The sequence below is a fragment of the Oncorhynchus kisutch genome, linkage group LG9 (assembly GCF_002021735.2).
Source record: "Oncorhynchus kisutch isolate 150728-3 linkage group LG9, Okis_V2, whole genome shotgun sequence".
In the NCBI taxonomy this organism is placed as follows: domain Eukaryota; kingdom Metazoa; phylum Chordata; class Actinopteri; order Salmoniformes; family Salmonidae; genus Oncorhynchus; species Oncorhynchus kisutch.
The window spans coordinates 5,861,752-5,883,900 of NC_034182.2; the positions used below are offsets into that span (position 1 = coordinate 5,861,752).

General features: G+C 44.4%; 2 protein-coding genes across 2 annotated transcripts; one reads left to right on the top strand and one right to left on the bottom strand.

The window, feature by feature from the left end:
• The first annotated feature begins 997 nt into the window (after positions 1–997).
• Positions 998–8,009, top strand: LOC109896646 (methionine aminopeptidase 2). Its single transcript, XM_020490929.2, has 11 exons — positions 998–1,187; positions 2,271–2,372; positions 2,697–2,759; positions 3,086–3,188; positions 4,158–4,319; positions 4,480–4,661; positions 4,800–4,894; positions 5,005–5,101; positions 6,380–6,483; positions 6,794–6,909; positions 6,990–8,009. Exons 1-11 carry the CDS (start codon positions 1,034–1,036, stop codon positions 7,240–7,242), a joined length of 1,431 nt encoding a protein of 476 aa, XP_020346518.1. The 5' UTR covers positions 998–1,033; the 3' UTR covers positions 7,243–8,009.
• A 506-nt stretch (positions 8,010–8,515) lies between these two features.
• LOC109896648 (ubiquitin carboxyl-terminal hydrolase 44) lies at positions 8,516–20,647 on the bottom strand. Its single transcript, XM_020490930.2, has 6 exons — positions 20,521–20,647; positions 17,237–18,922; positions 14,738–14,936; positions 10,964–11,072; positions 10,533–10,774; positions 8,516–10,389 (listed from the first exon to the last, which is right to left on the bottom strand). The coding sequence occupies exons 2-6, from the start codon at positions 18,785–18,787 to the stop codon at positions 10,265–10,267; spliced, it is 2,226 nt and encodes a 741-aa protein (XP_020346519.2). The 5' UTR covers positions 18,788–18,922; positions 20,521–20,647; the 3' UTR covers positions 8,516–10,264.
• Positions 20,648–22,149: the final 1,502 nt, after the last annotated feature.

Consider the following 22,149-nt stretch of genomic DNA (forward strand, 5'->3'; position numbering starts at 1 on the left):
TACAATTAGTGTGTGTCTGTGAAATTGAAACCTCAAGGATCTGTCTTGAGGTAGACCAAACAGCCCCTCTATAGCTTTATTATGTGTGTCCCTGTGGGAGTGTGTGCCCCAGTATCAGCCACCCTGTGAAACACAAACCCAATCAGTCCATGCTAGACATGAGGTTTCCCCTGGTGTGGAAGTACATGAGGTATTATTGGGGGCAGAGCAAAAATGTCCATCTTCACACTGCAAAAGCCACATTTAGACTGAACAGAGAAGCAGTGTGTGTCTCCAACAACCCAGCTGTCCAATCATTTTAGAATTATGTACTTCCATCCCTCTCTCCCCAAATTACCACGGAGCAGGCAGGCAAGGCCTCTTGTCTTAATTGAATTAGCCTCAGCATCCTTAAACAACCAACAGGCATCATGTCAATATGCTGAACTGGCTTCCTCTCCTAATGTCCAGAGACTTTAAATTAATGGTGAAACTAAAGGGTGGAAGCCTACTGCTTGGAATTTGCTGCTTCCTCATCTGGCTTTCCCAGGTCTCCCAGATCAGGGAAGGAGCCTAGGGCATAGAGTCGACTATTCTTAAGAGAATTTGGAAGCTGGTAGCAATAGAGTTCTTGTTGTGTGGTGACTGACGATTATTAAATTGCTCCTGCTGCTGGAATAAGTGTATGGAAATATACTGCCCTTTCTCCAAATCCCTTGTCACCTAGTATTAATGCATGCTGCCATCTAGCGGCCAATATTTTTCTTGGTCGTAATAATAAAAATAAAGGTTATTAAGATGTATAGTACAACATACATTTACATGTTGTTAATACACATTAACCAGGTTTGTTGAATCCGGGCTGTTTACTGTGTATGATATTTTGTCTCTGGGGATACATATTTTAGGATAATTGTGATGGTGAGCCATGAATTAATTCCTACAACAATTTTGCATTCAGCGAGCACCAGCACGCGCTCAGCTGATTCTGCAAGTTTCTCATTCAGCTTACCCACAAACCACCGCGCTTCCTTTTCCACTAACGCCTGCAATCATGGCGGATCTGGTGCAGGAGAAGGTACCGGAGGTGAAGCTCGAAGAAGACACGGTCCTGAACGGAGATGCAGAAGAGAAAGAGGAGGTAGACCCTTCCGAGGAGACAGCCAAGAAGAAGAAGAAAAAGAAGAAGAAGAAGTCGGCAGGCCCCGGTAAGAGTTACAGACAGGCCAGTTACCGCTGAGCCGTGCGTGCCTAGGGAAGAGTGTGCCTTGTGAATCGTGCGCCAGGCCTTATGAAACACGCCTCGCTCTCATAACACACCCGTAGCTCGATAGCTAAGCATGGGGCGATACTTCTGTCAATCCGACCACGAGGCCGAAATGTCAGTAATCAGACGGAAAAAGTCATACAAGCAAACTTAGTAGTTACTTAGCTGGCTAGATATCTTGCTAGCTTAACCGCAGTTCATAGTCCTTTGCTGGCAGGTTCCACAAGTCGCTAGCAAGTTCAAAACCCAAGTTTTGATGTTTCGTAATGTGTGGTGGAATGCTGTTATGTTAACGTTAGCTTTCTTACATAACGTAAACGCCAGAATACAGTTTGATTCCATAGACTTCCATGGTCGAGGTTGCAACTATGTTTCATAATAACTTGTATATTTAACACTAACTAGTTACACATGATTGACCGCAATGATTGCCCCGCTGCCTGCTAGCGAGCTATGAAACGTCAAGATACTGTTTGATTCAGACAGCCTGCTCACTGTACTCTGCGTGCTCACTGTACTCTGCGTACTCACTGCTGACAACGTTGTCCTCGGCATGTGCTATTTCGAGCAACCCATCTTCTTGTAACAACCTCAACTAGCTACAGTTCGCATGAATTATTCTAAATGATGTCAGACAGTTGCCCTTTAAATTGACATACACAACATTTAGCTTGTAATATGCGTGTTTACATCAGTAAAGCAGGCTTAGCTGCGTGTACTGTCCCCCAAGGTTATACACAGATGTTAATACTCTCCCCTCTCCTGCCAAGTCCCTGACCTCGGGGATACACTTTGCGGAATGGGATCATTGTCCACAGTCCAAAAGGATCACTTCCCCACTGGACAGTGCCTTCCCTTGCACGCACATAACACATCTCTCATCCTCCCGTCCCTCTGGTCTCCTGGATGCTCTCTGTTGTGTGTGTGATGGAGCTGTGGTCGCCACGGCCGACATGTTGGGGTTAGTAAGATGTATAGGATGAGCTCACCCATGTGTATCTGTCTCTGCAATTTATGACTGCAGCAGCCGTCACCGAGGCTGAGGGCAATAGAGTGGCTGACGTGACACAACAGCTGGAGAAGCAGGCTCTGGAGGACAAAGAGAAAGAAGAAGACGGAGAGGATGGTAAGAGATCGTAACAGTACTCTACCTTAGCCTAGTACTAGACAGCCCCTGACCCAGAACCACATGGGCCGAGCTCCAACCATGGCTCCTCACACCCTGCTGTGGAGCAGCTGAGCAGGGTTCAGTCCTGTTGTTGTGGCCTGTGAACCAAATCCTAACCACCCTTAACCATCCGCATGTCTGACCCTTAAGGACAGCACAGAGATGACCTCACACATGACTACATGCGCACCAACCAATACATGGCTTGCTGGGAGCTGATAAACACTTGTGTGACATTTGAATATGACTTAATGACTTCAAATTCCTCCCTATTTCTCTCAGATGGAGACGAGGGGGAGAACTCGGCAGGCAAAAAGAAGAAGAAGAAGAAAAAGAAGAAAGGACGTGAGTTGATCTTATTTTATTTGACACTTAAGTTATGGCTCTCACTTTGTCTGGTCATGTATAGGGTGCAATGGGAGAGTAGACTATGATCTAGTGATGGATATGATTGGCTGCCTCTCTGCCATACTGCTGCACTCTGGAGCATAACCATAACACTGCACCCATCTGAGTGCCTCCCCCCTCAGGTCCTCAGGCTAATGGGCACGTTTGACTTTTCCCTGAATATTGCTGTGTCACCTCTGGAATTCCAACTCAAACCTTCTAGATAGTTAATGAAATAGTAATGAGCGCTTATGTGACTGTTTGTTTCTTCCGGTCTTTCACAGCCAAAGTTCAGACTGACCCTCCGTCTGTGCCCATCTGTGACTTGTATCCAAGTGGCGTTTTCCCCATCGGTCAGGAATGTGAATACCCCCCATTACAGGATGGGTAAGGTTCATACACACAATCTCACAAAACACCTACTCTTGGCTTGGTGTGTGGTTTGTACTTGGCTAGTGTGGAAGCGGGGCCCAGCCTCTTATTTCCCCAGCACTGTGTTATACTAGACTGGCAGCTCCCCTGATCATCATGCTATACCTGTCCAACCTTAAACACAAACTGGTAGCTACCAGAGAGACTGGGGCGGGAGATTTGAGTTTGTTCTAAAATAAACAGTGCTGCCTGGCATACATGCATCTGTCAGTGTGGTTATCAAACAGAAGTGACAGGGTGGTTCTTCACCTTGGATCTCTTCACTGATGTGAAACTCATTGACATAAAGGGCTCGTAAAGATGCGCTATGCATAAATCACTCCATTTCCTGGTTCCTAAAATTCCAATAGTTTGTCTAATTTCAGTTTGTGACAAAACAAGCAAGTATAGTGTCAAGAATCATTCTACATTCTTATCTGCTGTGAAATATATATTTTCATAACCCAAAATATTGTGCTTTCAGCTGCTTGAAGCTGGTATACAAAACTGAAAGTAAATAACAAAACTTAACCGGAAGTATAGAAATATCGCACATAGAACAGATCAACCGCTTCTTAGTCTTGCATTCAATGAGAGTGACAGATCTATGACACACTTTTCCATGTGAATTTGGTCAGGTCGCTGAAAAAGTTACATATTGCAGCTTTAACAACACCCAAAAACACTGTTGTCGTCATCAGCATAATTTCAGTTTGGTTTATCCTTATCCATTGATTCCCCCTCAGTCACTGTGCTGGGTGGGGGAGTAAGATGTATGCATGGGCACTAACCTTGTTGTTGATCCTCCAGGGTGGTTGTGCAAGGACAAAATGTTTGTGTTTTCTAACTTCTTTGCTGATTCCCCTTGTGAATTTCATACACAGTGATGGGAAGAAGTGTGTGTGTGCTGACCGCTAACCTTGTTGCTGATTCCCCTTGGTGCAGGCGTACCGCGGCGTGGAGGACCACCAATGAAGAGAAGCGGGTTCTGGACAAGGCCAACGAGGAAGTGTGGAGCGACTTCAGACAGGCTGCTGAGGCTCATAGGCAGGTCCGCCAGCACGTCCGCAGTTTCATCAAACCTGGCATGACCATGATCGACATCTGGTGAGCCTTCATCATCATCACAGCTGAGATGTTGCTTCCTATTCTTTCTATTTGTCAGTCTTTTTCCTTTGCATTTTATCTTTTGCATATGTCCGTTCTTGCGCTTTCATCCCTTATCAATTTATCTCATATCTTTCTGTATAACCAATCTCTGTTTCAGTGAGCGGTTGGAGAACTGTTCCAGGAAGTTGATCAAGGAGAATGGTCTGAATGCAGGCCTGGCCTTCCCCACCGGCTGCTCTCTGAACAACTGTGCGGCTCACTACACCCCTAACGCAGGAGACCCCACCGTGCTGCAATACGACGACGTCTGCAAGATCGACTTCGGAACACACATCAACGGTACACCCCTGCCACAGTACACACACGGTTCAGCTGACACACACATCAAAACATACTCGACACATAGACGTATACAAATGCATATAAACACACACATCCATGTAGGATGCTGTGCTCACTCGTACTGTATGTTTTCAGGTCGGATTATTGACTGTGCCTTCACCGTCACGTTCAACCCAAAGTATGACAAACTGCTGGAGGCCGTGAGAGACGCCACCAATACTGGAATCAAGGTCCGACATCCATTCACACTCCATCTATTCCTGAGGCCGCTTGATGGAATTTGAAGTAAGTGTAGTTCAGGTGTTCAGTCTCATCTTAATCATGCTTCATCATTCTGCAGTGTGCTGGAATCGACGTGCGTCTGTGTGACGTTGGGGAGAGAATTCAGGAAGTGATGGAGTCGTACGAGGTAGAGATTGACGGAAAAACATACCAAGGTACTGAGCTACTGAATATATATATATATGAGGTCGACTGATTTTTTTCAACGCCGATACCGATTTAATTGGCCGATTTAAAAAAATATATATAAAAAAAATAAAAAATGTATTTGTAATAATGACAATTACAACAATACTGAATGGACACTTATTTTAACTTAATATAATACATCAATAAAATAAATGTAGCCTCAAGTAGATAATGAAAAAACTACGTTTTGGGGAAGAAAGTAAAAGTGCAATATGTGCTATGTAAGAAAGCTAACGTTTCAGTTCCTTGCTCAGAACATGAGAACATATGAAAGCTGGTGGTTCTTTTTCACATGAGCCTTCAATATTCCCTGGTAAGAAGTTTTAGGTTGTGGTTATTATAGGAATTATAGGACTATTTCCCTCTACCATTTGTATTTCATTAACCTTTGACTATTGGATGTTCTTATAGGCACTTCAGTATTGCTAGTGTAACAGTATAGCTTCCGTCCCTCTCCTCCCTGGGCTCGAACCAGCAACACAACGACAATTGGCGCGCACTAACTAGCTAGCCATTTCACTTCGGTTACACGAGCCTCATCTCGGGAGTTGATAAGCTTGAAGTAATAAACAGCGCAATGCTTGACGCACAACGAAGAGCTGCTGTCAAAAAGCACGAAAGTGCTGTTTGAATGAATGTTTACGTGCCTGCTTCTGCCTACCACCGCTGTCAGATACTTGTATGTTCAGTCAGATTATATGCAACGCAGGACACGCTAGATAATATCTAGTAATATCATCAACCATGTGTAGTTAACTAGTGATTATGATTGATTGTTTTTTATAACATAAGTTTAATGCTAGCTAGCAACTTACCTTGGCTTACTGCATTCGGGTAACAGGCAGTCTCCTTGCAACGAGAGAGAGGCAGGTCGTTATTGCGTTGGACTAATTAACTGTAAAGTTGCAAGATTGGATCCTCCGAGCTGACAAGGTGAAAATCTGTCGTTCTGCCCCTGAACAAGGCAGTTAACGCACCGTTCCTAGGCCGTCATTGAAAATAAGAATATGTTCTTAACTGACTTGCCTAGTTAAATAAAGGTATATTAAAAAACCGATTTCCGATTGTTATGAAATCGGCCCTAATTAATCGGCCATTACGATTAATCGGTCGACCTCTAATATATATAATCACACACACACACACACACACACACACACACACACACACACACACACAGTGAATTTGTTGTAATTTATGATTGAAGATAATTCCTCACAAATGTTAATTTGAATAATTTCCAGTGAAGCCAATCCGAAACCTGAACGGCCACTCAATTGGCCAGTACAGGATACATGCCGGCAAGACTGTCCCCATTGTCAAAGGAGGAGAAGCTACCAGGATGGAGGTGTGTATCTGTCTTACTGAGCGTTTGAAGAGCAAGGGGGGAGATGGGGAGGCAAGGTTAGAAAGGGCTGCTGGGTTAATGGTCTGCTGTGGGAGGGTGACCGGGTAATGATGCTCAGTTAATGGTGTGCTGTGGGAGGGTGACCGAGTAATGATGCTGAGTTAATGGTGTGCTTAGGAACCGAGCCAGGTCCAATTAGTCAGTAACACAATACCTGCTTGCCTGAATTGGTTTCGTCGATGATCAAGGAAGACACTGCTACCCCAATAAGTGTCCTTTTTATGACTGATTCCCTCTCTTGTACGACCAGGAGGGAGAGGTGTACGCCATCGAGACATTTGGCAGCACAGGGAAGGGAGTGGTCCATGATGACATGGAGTGTTCTCATTACATGAAAAACTTTGATGTGGGACACGTCCCAATCAGGTAAGTTGGTTGCCTGTGTGAACACTGGACTGTGTATTCCACAGAGGTTGTACCCTCTCTCTACCCCTCTCTCCCCCCAGACTCCCCCGGGCGAAGCACCTGTTGAACGTGATCAACGAGAACTTTGGCACGCTGGCGTTCTGCCGGCGCTGGCTGGACCGGCTGGGGGAGAGCAAGTACCTGATGGCCCTGAAGAACCTGTGCGACCTGGGAATCGTGGACCCCTACCCCCCGCTCTGCGACACCAAGGGCTCCTACACCGCCCAGTTCGAGCACACCATCCTGCTCAGGCCCACCTGCAAGGAGGTGGTGAGCCGAGGGGATGACTATTGAATACTGAACCCAACCTCATTCAAACCACACCCCCTCCACTCCAATACAGAGAATTGACACACTGAACCATCTGCCGGCACTCTAACAGAAAAACAGCATCTAAATACAGGACTTTGCTTTGGTCTCTTATTTCTTCCACCTTGGCAGAGCAGCCAGTAAGGGCTATGAAAAATGCTGTTGTAAGGTACCCCCACAATGCATTTTTACCGCTATTTAAGAGCGAGCATGGAGAGACTGGCTTACGTAGCAGCGGCTGAATCTTTTTTCCCTCTTTTATTTCGGTGACATTGAAGCCAGAACAGCCATATAATCTCAAATAAACTGTTAGTTTAACTGCTTAGAACGTGAAGAAACAAACCTTTCCTTACCAAAATAAGTACCCTCTCAAGTATGCATAGGGCCTAGTGTGTCCTAATCAGGAAAAACTCCTGACCCTTACTGCAGTCTTTCAGCCTGACCCTACAGCCTACCTAGTCACTTGATTGCTCTTCGGACCCCTGAAATTGTACAACTTCCCCTTTTTTGAGTTCTGGGTGGGAACGATGACGACTAGACAACCACACATCTACAGCTGTATGTTTGGCTTCATGTTACAGGGAGGGGACTCTGCTCCTCCAGTATTTGTTTCTTAGATATTTGTAAAATATCTTTGAAATGGTTGCTGCCACTATATGTACCCAAATGTAGTGCTTAATTTTGAATGCCCTGGAAATGTTTTTGTAAGAACAAAAGTATTGAAATAAAAAATGTTGCTCTGTATTCCTTGATTGGCCGATGGGGTTGGATAATTTTTTTTAATTCAACCTTTAACTAGGCAAGTCAGTTAAGAACAAATTCTTATTTACAATGACGGCCAAACCCAGGCGACACTGGGCCAATTGTGCGCCGCCCTATGGGACTCCAAACCAGGGTGTCTGTAGTGATGCCTCTAGCACTGAGATGCAGTGTCTTAGACCTCTGCACCACTCGGGAGCCCACTGTTCCTTCACAATCTTGCAGGCTTCCAGTAGAGAGGAAGAGGCAAAGCAAGAGATTTCACTCTCACAAAAGCATTTCTATGAGCTTACTGTGGACCTAAGCTGGTTGCCAGCTTTTTGGGATGACTACCATTGTTAGGGCAGAGACAGGAGCATCATATACAAATCTCAAGTCTAGCAGGCAGCCTCTTTCCCCATAATCCACTGAGGCAGCCATTATGTATGCCCTATTTAGACAAGTGAAAGGAAATTGTGAGGGCTACAGCGTGGTGTGGATTTTTTAAAAAGTACACGTGTTTTCTTAGAAAAATGAAAATATATTCTCATTTTGAGGTAATTCTATAAAAATTGAGGTAAGAATTTGCATAGTATCACTTCCATAAATGTACAACACACCCGAGGCAGTATGAGCACAATGCAGACAAACATGTCGGACAGACAAAAGGATGAAGTGGAAATGTGCTTTGAATTCTCCCCAAAAGGTGAATCTAGAGATGAACAGCATTTAGGTTGAGCAGTTAAGCTAGTACCAGCGTGGAGATATCTTTCTCACACGCGTACAGTTTTGAACACACAGCAAGGATCTACTTGCATCAGTCTGGCTGTTTTATACTTACATTATACAGAGCCAACTAGGTTGTGTGAACACATATGCTGGTATACACACACGAGACGGGTCAGACCTGCTGGGGGGGAAGGAATCAATTACAAAACATCTCTAACAGTCAGTGGCCCTGTTTTTTTTTTAAACAACTTTTGTGAAAAATCCTCAATGTCCGAGTACACAAAAATACATTCAATATTCTAAATGCTGGCCTGGGTGAGACTGCATTTTACAGTCTGCTACAAAGAACTGATACCAAATACACTTATGGCAAGGGAACTACAAAAATAGATATGTTCTGATAACGAAGGGCACTTTTCTATGACATGTTTCTGCTGTAGGGATACCAACCAAAAGTTAGGAGGCAACAAGCCTAAAAGCACCAGCACCACAAAAGACATCTATATTCTGAAGACAGAGGGCAGGATTCAGCTAAAAACAAACATCCCTTTGGAAACTGGTTATAAAATAGATTTCCCAAAACCAGTCAAAGAATATATCTTGCAAATGTTCTGTAATTGTTTTTGGAGAATCTGAGATACTTTTTAAACGTTTCCCTCGTGCTTTGGCGTGAGGTCAGTAGTTAATTATGAACCATTTCCTGACCGACCAGACTTACTAGAGAGAGCGATACCAAAGATGGTGGATTAATTAAGATGTCCCACTCAGGCTGTTTACCTTTTCTTTTTTTAAATGTCACTGTTCCATTCCAATAAGTGGTGGCTCTCCCATAGGCACCAATGCATTAGCAGCTGGGTCTGGCCTGCTTAGTTCATTGACTGTATATGAACCAGAAAATAGAAGTGAGTGAGTTGTCTCACTTCCCCTTCCATCTCTTGGCAAACCAAAAAGGGTTAAACATTAGACTATTTATGGAGGGAATTATCTACATTCCATTTGAGAATTTGACTGACTGACATCCCTTGGTCAACTGTCTAAAGTGGCTGTGAGAAACATTTTAGTTGATTCAAATCGTTTAAGAAAAATAAAAATAGAGCACAGAAGAGCAGAAAGGTTGACACCTGAATAAATCTGAACTACAGATTACAGTCACACCTGGCCAAAGTCTGTCTCTACTCCTGTAAAGGCGTGTCTATAATACAACGCACAACTTGGCTGATACTCTTGATAAAATGAACCTATACACTATCAAACACAAACACGTTTGACTTTTCTTTTAAAACCCATATAAACAACATGTACAAGAAATTCACAGACAAAAAACAATAAAAAGGAGTGTGTCTCTCTTAGAAAAATAATGATACAATGAATCATTCCTCTCCCCAGAGGAGATAAAATGCCCACAAAGAAAGAGTGTGTGTGGGGGGGGGGGGGGTTGAGATGTTTTGGTGGTGGTGGTGGTAATGCTGATGATGACATGTCACTGGACTGCTGAGGTACAAAGGAGGAGGATTGGGGCGGGGCTCAGTGGGTTCTGGTCCTATAGAGGCCTGTCTTTGTCCTGAGTGAAGCGCTGCGTGTAGAAGAGTATGTAGGCCTGGGCGCGACACACCTCCTCCACAGAACACACGTTCAGCTTAGAGTCATTACAGTGGACCCAGAACCCTGAGAGAGGGAGAAGGAGAAGAGAATGGGTATTAGCTGTAGGTAGATTCCATGAAAATGTATCAAGAGAAGGTTGTGTGTCATCTTTGGATTTGTAATTTTTACGTAAAAATGCATTTTGCGTGAGTGAGAGATGTTCTTACTTCCTTCTTTGTTGTAGCAGTAGGCAGTGTAGTGGCCAGAGCCGAAGCCCTTCCCATGATGCATCACCACAGAGGACAGTTCGTACAGGAAGTGTTTGGGGCTCGGGGAGCCAGCGGGGGTGGGACTGGAGCATGGCGAGCTCTTGGGGGAGGGGTCTCTGCAGCAGTATGGCTCCATGTTGAGGAGCTGGTCAAAGCTGACGTGGACCCCAATCTTCTCCCTGTGGTTTCTCCCAGACCACCTGACGACCAATCACAAGCACAGAACACTCAACGAACACGTCAACAGACCAAATAAGACAGCTAGAGTGTTTCAAATGCATGGTTGAGTTATGGTTCTTGAGCAATTGCTATGTGCTCAATGGTTACCTGCAGTGTTTGAGGTGCATGGGTATGTTATGGTCATCATGTGGTCATAATGCGGTCAGTACCTGAAGCGTTTGAGGTGCAGGCGCAGGACCTGAGGCAGTTTGTGAACCATCAGCTGTTTCTGAGCTTCAGTCAGGATGACGGGCTTGGAGGAGAACCTCCGCCGCTTACCTAGAGACAAGAGTGAGCATTAACCCACACTGTAAAACTAAACTTGCACACTAGAGGGACACCTCAGACAGGGCCAGAGTTGTGAGGAGTTGAGCGTGTGGAAATCGCACTCATGGAGCAGTGCTTACCTCCTTGAAAGAGATAATATGCCAGGCCTATTGTATAGATAATAGAATGAAAATGAACTAAACATTTAACCCATAAGAGTCTTATTATAGCCCTGTCTAATCCGGGCGAGGTGGTTCTACACTGGTCACCCCGGGCTCATTTAGCTATTTGATTTGGAATTTGAACACACGTTGAACTATAACAAAAATATATTATAATTTTATGAAAAAATATTTTTGATTTTACTTCTATTAGCCCATACAAATGCATTGAATAACATTCACTACATGGAACAGATAGTTCCTGAAGAAATATCAAAAGGAAATTTGTTCTGAAGTATATCGCCTATATCTGAGTGTCTGTCCTATATCCGAGAGATACAAGATCAGGAAAAACATTAGTTATTATATTTTTTTTTAACCCCTTATTTTTGCCACAAACAGTCTAAACCATGTCTAAGCTGGGGTGGGGGGGTGGGGTTCTACTAAGCTATATGGAATTGTATTAAGTGTCATTCCAAGGATACATTTGCTATTTGATTTGAAATTTTAAGTATCAAAACAATAGCCTTACTGCTATTAGCCCATACAAACACAATGAATAACAGATTCACTACATGGAACAGATAGATTTTTGGGGGAGGGGGGAAACTAAATGAAGTTTGTTCTGAAATGTCTGTCCTATATCTGAGAGATATAAGAAAGATCAGCAAACATGTTATTTTTATTTTATACATGTATTTAACACCAGTCTCAATGTCAAGAGTGAAGAGGTGACTTCGTGATGCTGGCCTTCTAGGCAGAGTTGCAAAGAAAAGCTATATCTCAGACTAGCCAATAAAAAATTTAAGATTAAGATGGGCAAAAGTACACAGCCTAGAAGGCTAGCTTCCCGGAGTCGCCTCTTCACTGTTGACGTTGAGACTGTTGTTTTGCAGGTTCTATTTAATGTAGTTGCCAGTTGAGGACTTGTGAGGCGTCTTTCTCAAACTAGACACTAATGTACTTGTTCTCTTGCTCAGTTGTGCACCAGGGCCTCCCACTCCTCTTTCTATTCTGGTTAGGGCCAGTTTGTGCTGTTCTGGGAAGGGAGTAGTACACAGCATTGTACGAGATCTTCAGTTTCTTTGCAATTTCTCACATGGAATAGCCTTCATTTCTCAGAACAAGAATAGACTGACAAGTTTCAGAAGAAAGTTCTTTGTTTTTGGCCATTTTGAGCCTGTAATCGAACCCACAAATGGTTATGCTCCAGATACTCAACTAGTCTAAAGCAGGCCAGTTTTATTGCTTCTTTAATCAGAACAACAGTTTTCAGCTGTGCTAACATAATTGCAAAAGGGTTTTCTAATGATCAATTAGCCTTTTAAAATTATAGATTTTTCCATCTGGTACCGGGGGACCTTGAGACGAGTCTTGAAAGGCCTGTGGACGTCTTAGAGCAAAACAACCGACTTGTTCGTGAGAGTCTCACCTTCGCACAGAAGGGTCATATTAGTGTGTAGCCCAAACTGTTTGGATGTTAGAAGTTGGCAGATCGGCTGTACCAACTTCAGACGAGTCCCAAGCCGTTTGTGGGGGTCGTAGAGCAAAACGGAGAACACCATCATGTTCGTGAGAGGGGTCAAAATAGTTTGTGGGCCAAACCGTTCACACGCTACAGACGATTTGTGTGAAGACCAATTTTCGGGATGCCTCATGGTGAGAAACACCGCTCTAGCTCTGTCACCGCAGGTGCGGAAATGAGACATAGGCAGATGCAGTGGATGGAGATGCGTCCAATGCAAAAAAAATATCTTAACAGAGATTTCTATGGGGATTTTTGTATTATGCTAAGTAGAATTCCACGGGGCACAGATAGACTTTAGGGGGTTTAACTTCTTGGATATAGGGGGCGCTACTTTAATTTTTGGATGAAAAACGTTCCCGTTTTAAACAAGATATTTTGTCACGAAAAGATGCGGCTATGCATATAATTGACAGATTTGGAAAGAAAACACTCTGACGTTTCCAAAACTGCAAAGATATTGTCTGTGAGTGCCACAGAACTGATGTTACAGAAACAAAACAGATAAAAATCCAATCAGGAAGTGCCGCATTTTTTGAAACCGCCTCATGCCAATGACTCCTTATATGGCTGTGAATGGGCCACGAATGAGCTTAGGCTTTCTGTCGCTTCCCCAAGGTGTCGACAGCATTGTGACGTATTTGTAGGCATATCATTGGAAGATTGACCATAAGAGACTTCATCTACCCGGTGGTCGCTTGGTGTCCTCCGTCGCAATTATTGCGTAATCTCCAGCTGCAGTATTTTTCCGTTTGCTTCTGATGAGAAGCCAACTGCCACCACTGATAGATTATCGAATAGATATGTGAAAAACACCTTGAGGATTGATTCTAAACAACGTTTACCATGTTTCTGTCGATATTATGGAGCTAATTTGGAAAAAAGTTTGGTGTTGTAAGTGACTGCATTTTCCGGTCTTTTTCTTAGCCAAACGTGATGAACAAAACGGAGCTATTTCGTCTACACAAATAATATTTTTGGAAAAAATGAACATTTGCTATCTAACGAAGAGTCTCGTCATTGAAAACATCCAAAGTTCTTCAAAGCTAAATTATTTTATTTGAATGCTTTTCTTGTTTTTGTGAAAATGTTGCCTGCTGAATGCTAGGCTTAATGCTATGCTAGGCTATCAATACTCTTACACAAATGCTTGTGTAGCTTTGGTTGAAAAGCATATTTTGAAAATCTGAGATGACAGTGTTGTTAACAAAAGGCTACGCTTGTGTTTGAATATATTTATTTCATTTCATTTGCGATTTTCATGAATAGGAAACATTAAGAGATAAGAGTTATAAGAGTTAAGAGATCTGATTTTTGGTTTATAAATACTTTGCTACAATGACACACGTAGCTAGCTACCAACCCCGTTCCTTTCTGTTAGCATGTGCACCTACTAATTACACCATCATGCTTTCGGGATACCTGTCTTTTCAGATTCCACAGTGATTTTTTTGTTGTGGACCCCAAACATCACTGCCCTCCCCCTCTTGCTCTTGGTCCTCCTCATCTTTGTAAGGCACCTTGATTTTTCACCTGTGTGTTATATCAGTTCCTTTCTGAAAATATATAGCATACTAGATAACAGTAACTAAAACAAGGGGCTAAAGCAGCATACAAGTTGACTACAAATGCATGCTGGTCCGGGCATGCCCTGAGCTTGTGAAGTGAGCACTACTGAAGTGAAATTGGAGTGGGCGAGAAGGCCGACACTCCAGTCTTTGGGAAACTCACGCCACGCTCCATTCAAATTCAGCACGCTCTGCTCCAGCTCCGCTCACATGCTCTGGACAGGGCTGTGTGAATGTGAATAGTCAGTCTAACTATAGCACTGGATGGTAGTAATTTATTATTATTATTATAATTTTAAAAATTAATCGAGAAAACGAACTGCTTTGGCAAAATTATTGTACCTCTAACAATCATACCATTGAATGAATGTGTTTGTGTGTGCTCACTGTGTACATTTTTGTATGTGTGCCTCGGTCACTCACTGTTGCACTGGTCGCAGGCGTAGATGTTGCCCTCCAGGGCTTCGGTCTCCGTGAACTTGGCCAGCATCTCCGTCAGCTGGCACGAGACCTGCGCTGCGCTCTCCCGGCTGTTGCTGTGGTAACGCTCAGGGAACTCCAGCGATAGGTCCCAGAAGGGTTCTACCGTGTTGGAGCGGTGGTCACATGCAAGACACGTCACCTGATGGAGGGGGAAGAGAAGAGAGAGCGATAGAAAGAGGCGGGGCAGAGAGAGAGGGAGAAAGAGAGAGGGAGAAAGAGAGAGTTAGGGGTAGAAAGTGAGGATGAAAGAGAGAGAGTTGTGTGAAGGCAAGCCAAGTGCAGCTGAGCTAACTAATGCAGTAGCACACACAGGAACTGGATTGTCTGAGATACACAGCTTTAGAAACACTGCCCCCCTTCACACACACACACACACACACCCTTGTTAGGAAAGAGCAGGTGTGGGTGTATGCTCAGATAACTCAAGACACTCCTCTCTTTCACATACACCGAAGCAGAAAGTACACACGTTCAGTCACACTCACTCACTCAAGGGTAAATCGATTTGAATTCAATCCCTTTTAGATAGCATCCCTTTTGATTTAAACAAACACAACTGGGCAAGAGGACAAGTACATTAGAGTGTTTAGTTTGAGAAACAGATGCCCCACAAGTCCTCAACTGGCAATTTCATTAAATAGTACCCGCAAAACACCAGTCTCAACGTCAACAGTGAAGAGGCGACTCTGGGACGCTGGCCTTCTAGGCAGAGTGGCAAAGAAAAAGAAAATATTAAGATGGGCAAAAGAACACAGACACGGGACAGAGGAAGAATGGAAAAAAACATTATGGACAGACAAATCTAAGTTTGAGGTGTTGGGATCACAAAGAATAACATTCGTGAGAAGCAGATAAAATGAAAAAAATGCTGGAGGAGTGCTTGACGCCATCTGTCAAGCATGGTGGAGGCAATGTGATGGTCTGGGGGTGCTTTGGTGGTGGTAAAGTGGGAGATTCGTACAGGGTAAAAGGGATCTTGAAGAACGAAGGCTATCACTCCATTTTGCCATGCCATACCCTATCCTGTGAACGGCGCTTAATTGGAGCCAATTTCCTGCTACAACAGGACAACGTCCCAAAGCACAGCTCCAAACTATGCAAGAACCATTTAGGGAAGAAGCAATCAGCTGGTATTGTCTATAATGGAGTGGCCAGCACAGTCACTGGATCACAACCCTATTGAGTTGTTGTGGGAGCAGCTTGACCGTATGGTACGTAAGAAGTGCCCATCAAGCCAATCCAATTGTGGGAGGTGCATCAGGAAGCATGGGGTGAAATATCTTCAGATTATCTCAAAAGATTGACAACTAGAATGCCAAAGGTCTGCAAGGCTGTAATTGCTGCAAATGGAGGATTCTTTGACAAAAGCAAAGTTTGAAGGACACATTTATTATTTAAATTAAAAATCATTATTTATAACCTTGTCAAAGTCTTAACTATATTTCCTATTCATTTTGCAACTAATTTCATGTATGTTTTCATGGAAAACAAGGACATTTCTAAGTGACCGCAAACTTTTGAATGGTAGTGTACGTTAGAGGTAAAAAATAATAATTTTTAAGTCAATAACAAAACAAAATTCAAGTCATTATAGTAGTTTGACAACCCTCTTTGTAAACTTTTAAATTATATAAATCTCAACCATTTATCTTTTCCATTGATGAAGACATGGATGTCTCATGGTATGGTATGCAAAAGGAGTCAACTTTGAACACTTATCTCAAGTGTTTTGGCATTCGTGTAGCCTTGTGGTTAGAGCATTGGACTAGTAACCGAAAGGTTGCAAGTTCAAATCCCCGAGCTGACAAGGTACAAAATCTGTCGTTCTGCCCTTGAACAGGCAGTTAACCCACTGTTCCTAGGCTGTCATTGAAAATAAGAATTTGTTCTTAACTGACTTGCCTAGTAAAATAAAAGGTTAAAAAAATATAAATAAATAAATAAAAATTCTGGTCCAAACAGTTAATTTCTGAGCCGTTCTACAATGGGCAAGTATGTAAGGTTTCGTTCAAATCAAAAGGGGTTCTGTCGAAAAGTTAATGAATTCAAAATGGATTTACCCGTCCATTAACTTTTAAAATGACGGAGCTTCAGAATGTGTTGATCTGCCATTGAAATGTCCCCATTTCTTGATTGGAGCCAAGCACATTTAGACAGATACATTTTTGACATATTGTATTTTATATCTATTTATTTTATATTACTATCAAGACATAAATGTGGTAACAGTCACACACATTGTGCAGTAAAAGCTCCCATCCAAATCCCTCCAGTAAGATCACTACTAATCCATGTAAAAACCTTTTAATCCCTTTTTCAATCCATGTCCAGACTGGTGCATCACAAAAGTGTGTCTATATCATTATAAAAAGTGTGTACTGTGTATCAGTCTGTGTATAACTGTGTTTGGGAGAGTGTGTACATCTCTCTTTTTCTTACCTGGCTGAGGAGCTGACCATGGAAGATGGTGTTGACTACGCTGAGCACCTGCTTGATGAGATGTCTCTGTCCGGTTGACACACCAGCGGGTGGCATGTGAGTCCCTGTGCTCTCCAGCTCGTGCTGCACCTTGTCAAGCAGCTCACACAGGAACTCCTGGGCATCCTGCTGGGCGTAACCCCGGAAGGCTGGGATCAGCTGCCACACCGAGTGCAGCATTGCGAAGGGCGACACCAACGCCCACTTGCCCGACCACATCACCTGGAAGAGTGTGTGTAGCTCATGACACAGGGAGATGTGCTTGGAGCTGGGCTCCTTGGGCTGAATCAGCTCCATACTCCGGGCTCTGGAGGCCCCCCCACTTAGCCCAACGCCCACCTGGGGGCCTCTCCTCTGGGCCAGCGGGGAGGATGACACTGGGCCCCCGGGGCTGGGAACCAACAGCTGGCCGTGGACGGCCGAGGCCAGCAGCTCCAGCCGGAGGAAACACTCCCTGAAGATGTGAAGGTGGCTCAGCACCTGCAGGATGGAGTTCATGTAGCATGTGTTGCCTAGGTTACGCAGGCCCGTGACACCCGGCGTGACAGTGGGCCGCCGTTTGAGGGGCGAGTCGCCCTGTTTGGAGGGGGCACGGCGGGGGGCTGGGGAGGGGGCAGTCAGGGCTTGGACAGAGGAGGCTCTGGGTTTGCCTTTGGTGGAGGAAGAAGGGGTTGAGTAGCGAGTGGGTTTGGGCGCGGGGGTTTTAGGGGGGCGGCCCATTCTCTTGGGGGTGGGAGTGGCGGGGCTCTGGGTTCTTGGTTGGGGTTTGAGGGGAGACTGGGGTGTGTAAGTGGTGCTGGGTGTGCGTGTCCGTGTGGGGCGGGGGGCGACAGCGGCGGCGGCAGCAGCTCTCTGACTGGCTCTCCTCAGGCGGTGGCTCTTCCTTGGTGGGGCGCTCTCCAACGCTTCCTTTAGCTGCCTCTTCAATGTCTTCCTCCTCTCCCTCAACTCATTCCGCCTCTCCTCCTCCTCCTCTCTCTGCCTCTCCTCCTCTTCCCTCCTCTTCCCCGCTTCCGTCAGGCTGAACCAGGTGTGGAACACTCGACCCATCAGTGCCCGGCGGCGGTGCCAGAGCGCCGTGAACATGCGGTCCTCGTCCCTCAGCTGCAGTTCACTGGAGCCGCAGGGCTGGGGGGCGTCGGGCGGAGTGCTAGCCGATCTCAAGGTGCGTCCTGAGCGCGTGGTGACCTCGTAGCGCTGGCTCTGGATGGCACTGAGAGTGGAGCGCAGCAGCTTGAGGTCTCCCGTTGCATTGTCGTTGAGCACATAGTCATCACACAAGTAGCAGAAGACATAGAGCTCGTTGACCTCCATGGCCAGCGGGTGGCGATGCTGCAGGAAGTGCTGCAGGGCGTGCTCCTCGATGTAGCGGCCGCATGCAACGTGGGCGCAGCCCAGGCAGGCCCACACTGACTCTGTGGTGTTGCAGTCCACGCAGTGCCACTTCTGGGGGTTGAGGATGGAGTGGTCTGGGGCCAGCCTGAGCCGCCCCACGTGCTTACACCTGTCCATCGCACACACTTGCTGGGTGGCTCAGTCCGTGTGTGTGTCTGTGGGTAGGTGAGTGTGGATGTGACACGTCCACACTGGGGCTTCAGATCACCATGGCGAGCTCAGAAACGGGGTGGTCCCACGGCATGGCTTTTTCTGGGGAGGAAGAAAGAGAAGAGAGAGACTGAGTGAGAAAGGCAGTTGTACAAAACTCTTTAAACATCTCTAATCTCTTCTCAGTAAAGGCCTTACCCAAATCGTATGAAGAGATCCTTTGTTTTACAAGATGCCTGTTAGTGAAAACAATTGTACCAAAACCTTTTGTCTTGCTTTTTAACCCACAACCCATTCTGGTCTTTATAAAAATTTGTGGTCACACATTTAACCAGTTAGCTCTCGAACATGGGGGGGGGGGGGGGTAGGCACTTCCATAGCACAGTTTGAAAACGGATGGGGTTGGGGGTTCCTGTTTTAGAGTCTCAGCGCCATCATCCTCACCCCCCAATGGGGCCAAAGGGAGACTTAAGCCTGGCAGACAAAGGGGGGCTGAGTTGGGAGGGTAGAGCACCCTTTGTATGTGTACAGGCAGCCTTACAGAGAGAAAGGGGCAAGAGAAGAGATGGAGAAAGAAAGGGAATGGAGAAAGAGATGGATAGGATGATCAGAAGGGAAACTAAACTTGATGATCAGAGGCTGCCAGTCCCAGCTACTATTACCCTTCTCCATGAACCAATCTATAATCTATTTAGGAGGAGAAACAGTACAGCGCCGACCCTGACTACACAGGTCCAAGTTCTGTGTTCATTTACCATTCCAGATTGCCTTCGTGTGATTTAAATAAGTAGCTGTTACCACTGAAGGAGTTTCTGGCTGGAATGCCCTGACTGAGTCTGTCAACATTGTACTCCTTTGACCACTGTTTTTATATAACATGTAATCAATGCAATTGTGGTTTTATGAGCATAGACATTCGTGATTTAATGCAATTGTTGTTTTATAACCACCAACAATCGTGATACATTGTTTAGTTTTTTAATCCACGAAAGATCTGGTGGGCAGTTACTAGCAATGACATCCCTTTGCTTCTGCTTCATTTTACCCAGTCAACACTGATAACAAAAAGCGCGAGATTTGTGTTTTCAAACCAGATAATTTAGCTAGCAAGCTTTCCCAGACGTGTTTACCACTTCACTAACGTTAACTCACCTGAGATTGGTAAATTGTCCCGGCAAGACAACTTTGAAAACTAGCTCTAGCTAACAATATCACCAAAATACTGGTAACTAACCGCTCCTTCTTCTATCCTGATGTCACTAACTATCTATAGTTATAACACGGCTAACGTTACTGCTGACAAGAACCTACTCGTAAACTTATCGAGGAGGATATCAAAGGCTCGTGCGCGCGCCTAAGGTGCCCTTGTGCTTTCTTTCTCTGTCTGGCGGTATGTATCTTCTAAATAAAAACACATCGAGTATCTAACGTAATATAGCTAAACATAATCGCTAGTAAAATAATAAAGTATCCAACTGGTTTGTTGGCTAACTTGGTGAGTAACATGGCTAGCTACATGGCTAGCAGCAACAAAGCTAATATTGTCGAGCCAAGTCTAAATACGTTAGGGATCAATGCGTCAGGGTTTGAATTGTTTATCAAACATGCTAGTTAGTTTTCAGATTAATGTGTACACCATAACAACTGACACATTGTTTCAAAAAATTAATAAAAAGGCGAAAATTGAAAAAGTACCATACCTATCCTTCAAGGCACTTATTCCTCTGATACTAAAATGGTCGCCATCTTGTATCTACTCTTGTCGCGTGGTGTTGGCTCGAGCGCGTCCGCGGTAGCGTCAAGTGTCGTTGTTGCATGGCTCAAGGTAGAGGCTCTCCTAACATCAGATCTAGGATCAGATTATTCTACACTAATTCTAAATGTTATCATTGAGGTGATTAGAAAACATCTGACTTTGTATCAGTGGTTAGGGGCAACCTCTAACCTCCTCAGCACAGATGGCACAATTTTGTGACATAATCTCAGGAATTGTCATGTCAAATTCATGAAGCCAGGCCTACACAACACAGTCAGAGAACATATTTGACATAAAAGTGAAGTGGCCCTTCACATTCCATTAAGCACATTCTGCTGTTGAGTATGACATAAAGACCACTGTTTGGCACTGCACTGCAAATGGGCTATTTACCTTTGCTACACTAGTAACACTAACAAGTATTTTTTTCTATTACTGCTTCTGGAAAAACAATTGCATTCAAAACGTTTCAATGCCACAAGATGGCAGTGATGTATCAATCAATGTTCAAGTTGTGCGTGAGAATATGTTGTAAACATTGCATGCGAGAGTATTATGTGTGTGTATGTGTGTTGGAGAGATGCAGGTGTAGGGCTCCATGCTGGTTAATGAGGGCATTGGGGGCTGAAGGCACACACTATAGAGATGGTATCAGACTAGGTGTCTAACATTAAACCCCAGAACTCCTGAGACATACTGTAAGTCTTAGACATGCTAAATAAACCGTCACTCTGCATAAAAAGGGGTACTGAGAAGGAGGATTGTTGATCACTAAACAGAAAAATGAAAGAATATGCACATGAAACCGGGTTCTCACACACACAGTCTTGTATAACTAACCTTGTGGGGACACAAAATTCAGTCCCATTCAAAATCTTATTTTCCCTAACCCCTAAACCTAACCTTAACCCCAAAACCTTACCCCTAAAAATAACTCTATCTCCTAAAACGAACACTAATTCTAACCGTAACCCAAAACCCCCTAGAAATAGCATAAGATCTTGTGGGGACTAACAACATGTCCACAGTTGTCTAATATTTGTTTGTTTACTATTCTTCTGGTCCCCACAAGTATAAACACACACAGACACTCACCTTTCACTCACTCACACACCTGGTACTGCTGAAAGCTCTTCTCCATATCAGAGAGGGATTCGTGAGAGGGACATTGATCATACGTGTGTGTGTGAGTGAAAGAGTATGTGCATGTATGTGTGTGTAGATCTGTCATCCGATTCCTGTTGAACCACTAATGTTTTTCTCCCTCTCTGTCCCGCGGCCCTAACTGAGTCTTCATGTCCACACACGTTCCCTCCCTTCCCCCTCTCGCTCCCTCTTTCTCTCTCCTCTCCATCGCGCCTTCTCTCACCCATACTCTACATACTCCACAAACCAAACATAAACACACACACACACACCTCCTGTTTGTATTGAAAAAAGTGGATGCCATAGCTCTGTGAAAGTTCTATATAGTGGCGGTTTGTGGCAAGTGAAAACACAGTTGCTGATGGGTGAGGTGAAATGGTTTACAACCAGTAAATAAAAACATTCCCCATAATTATGGTTTATGTTT

Bases quoted from the DNA above. Each gene is read 5' to 3' on its own strand.
- LOC109896646 (XM_020490929.2), top strand. From the start codon at position 1,034: ATGGCGGATCTGGTGCAGGAGAAGGTACCGGAGGTGAAGCTCGAAGAA. The intron at 4,662-4,799 runs GTACACCCCTGC...GTATGTTTTCAG, and splicing joins CTTCGGAACACACATCAACG to GTCGGATTATTGACTGTGCC. The intron at 5,102-6,379 runs GTACTGAGCTAC...AATAATTTCCAG, and splicing joins TGACGGAAAAACATACCAAG to TGAAGCCAATCCGAAACCTG.
- LOC109896648 (XM_020490930.2), bottom strand. From the start codon at position 18,787: ATGGACAGGTGTAAGCACGTGGGGCGGCTCAGGCTGGCCCCAGACCAC. The intron at 10,775-10,963 runs GTACTGACCGCA...ATTGGTCGTCAG, and splicing joins CTGCACCTCAAACGCTTCAG to GTGGTCTGGGAGAAACCACA. The intron at 10,390-10,532 runs GTAAGAACATCT...TCCCTCTCTCAG, and splicing joins CTGCTACAACAAAGAAGGAA to GGTTCTGGGTCCACTGTAAT.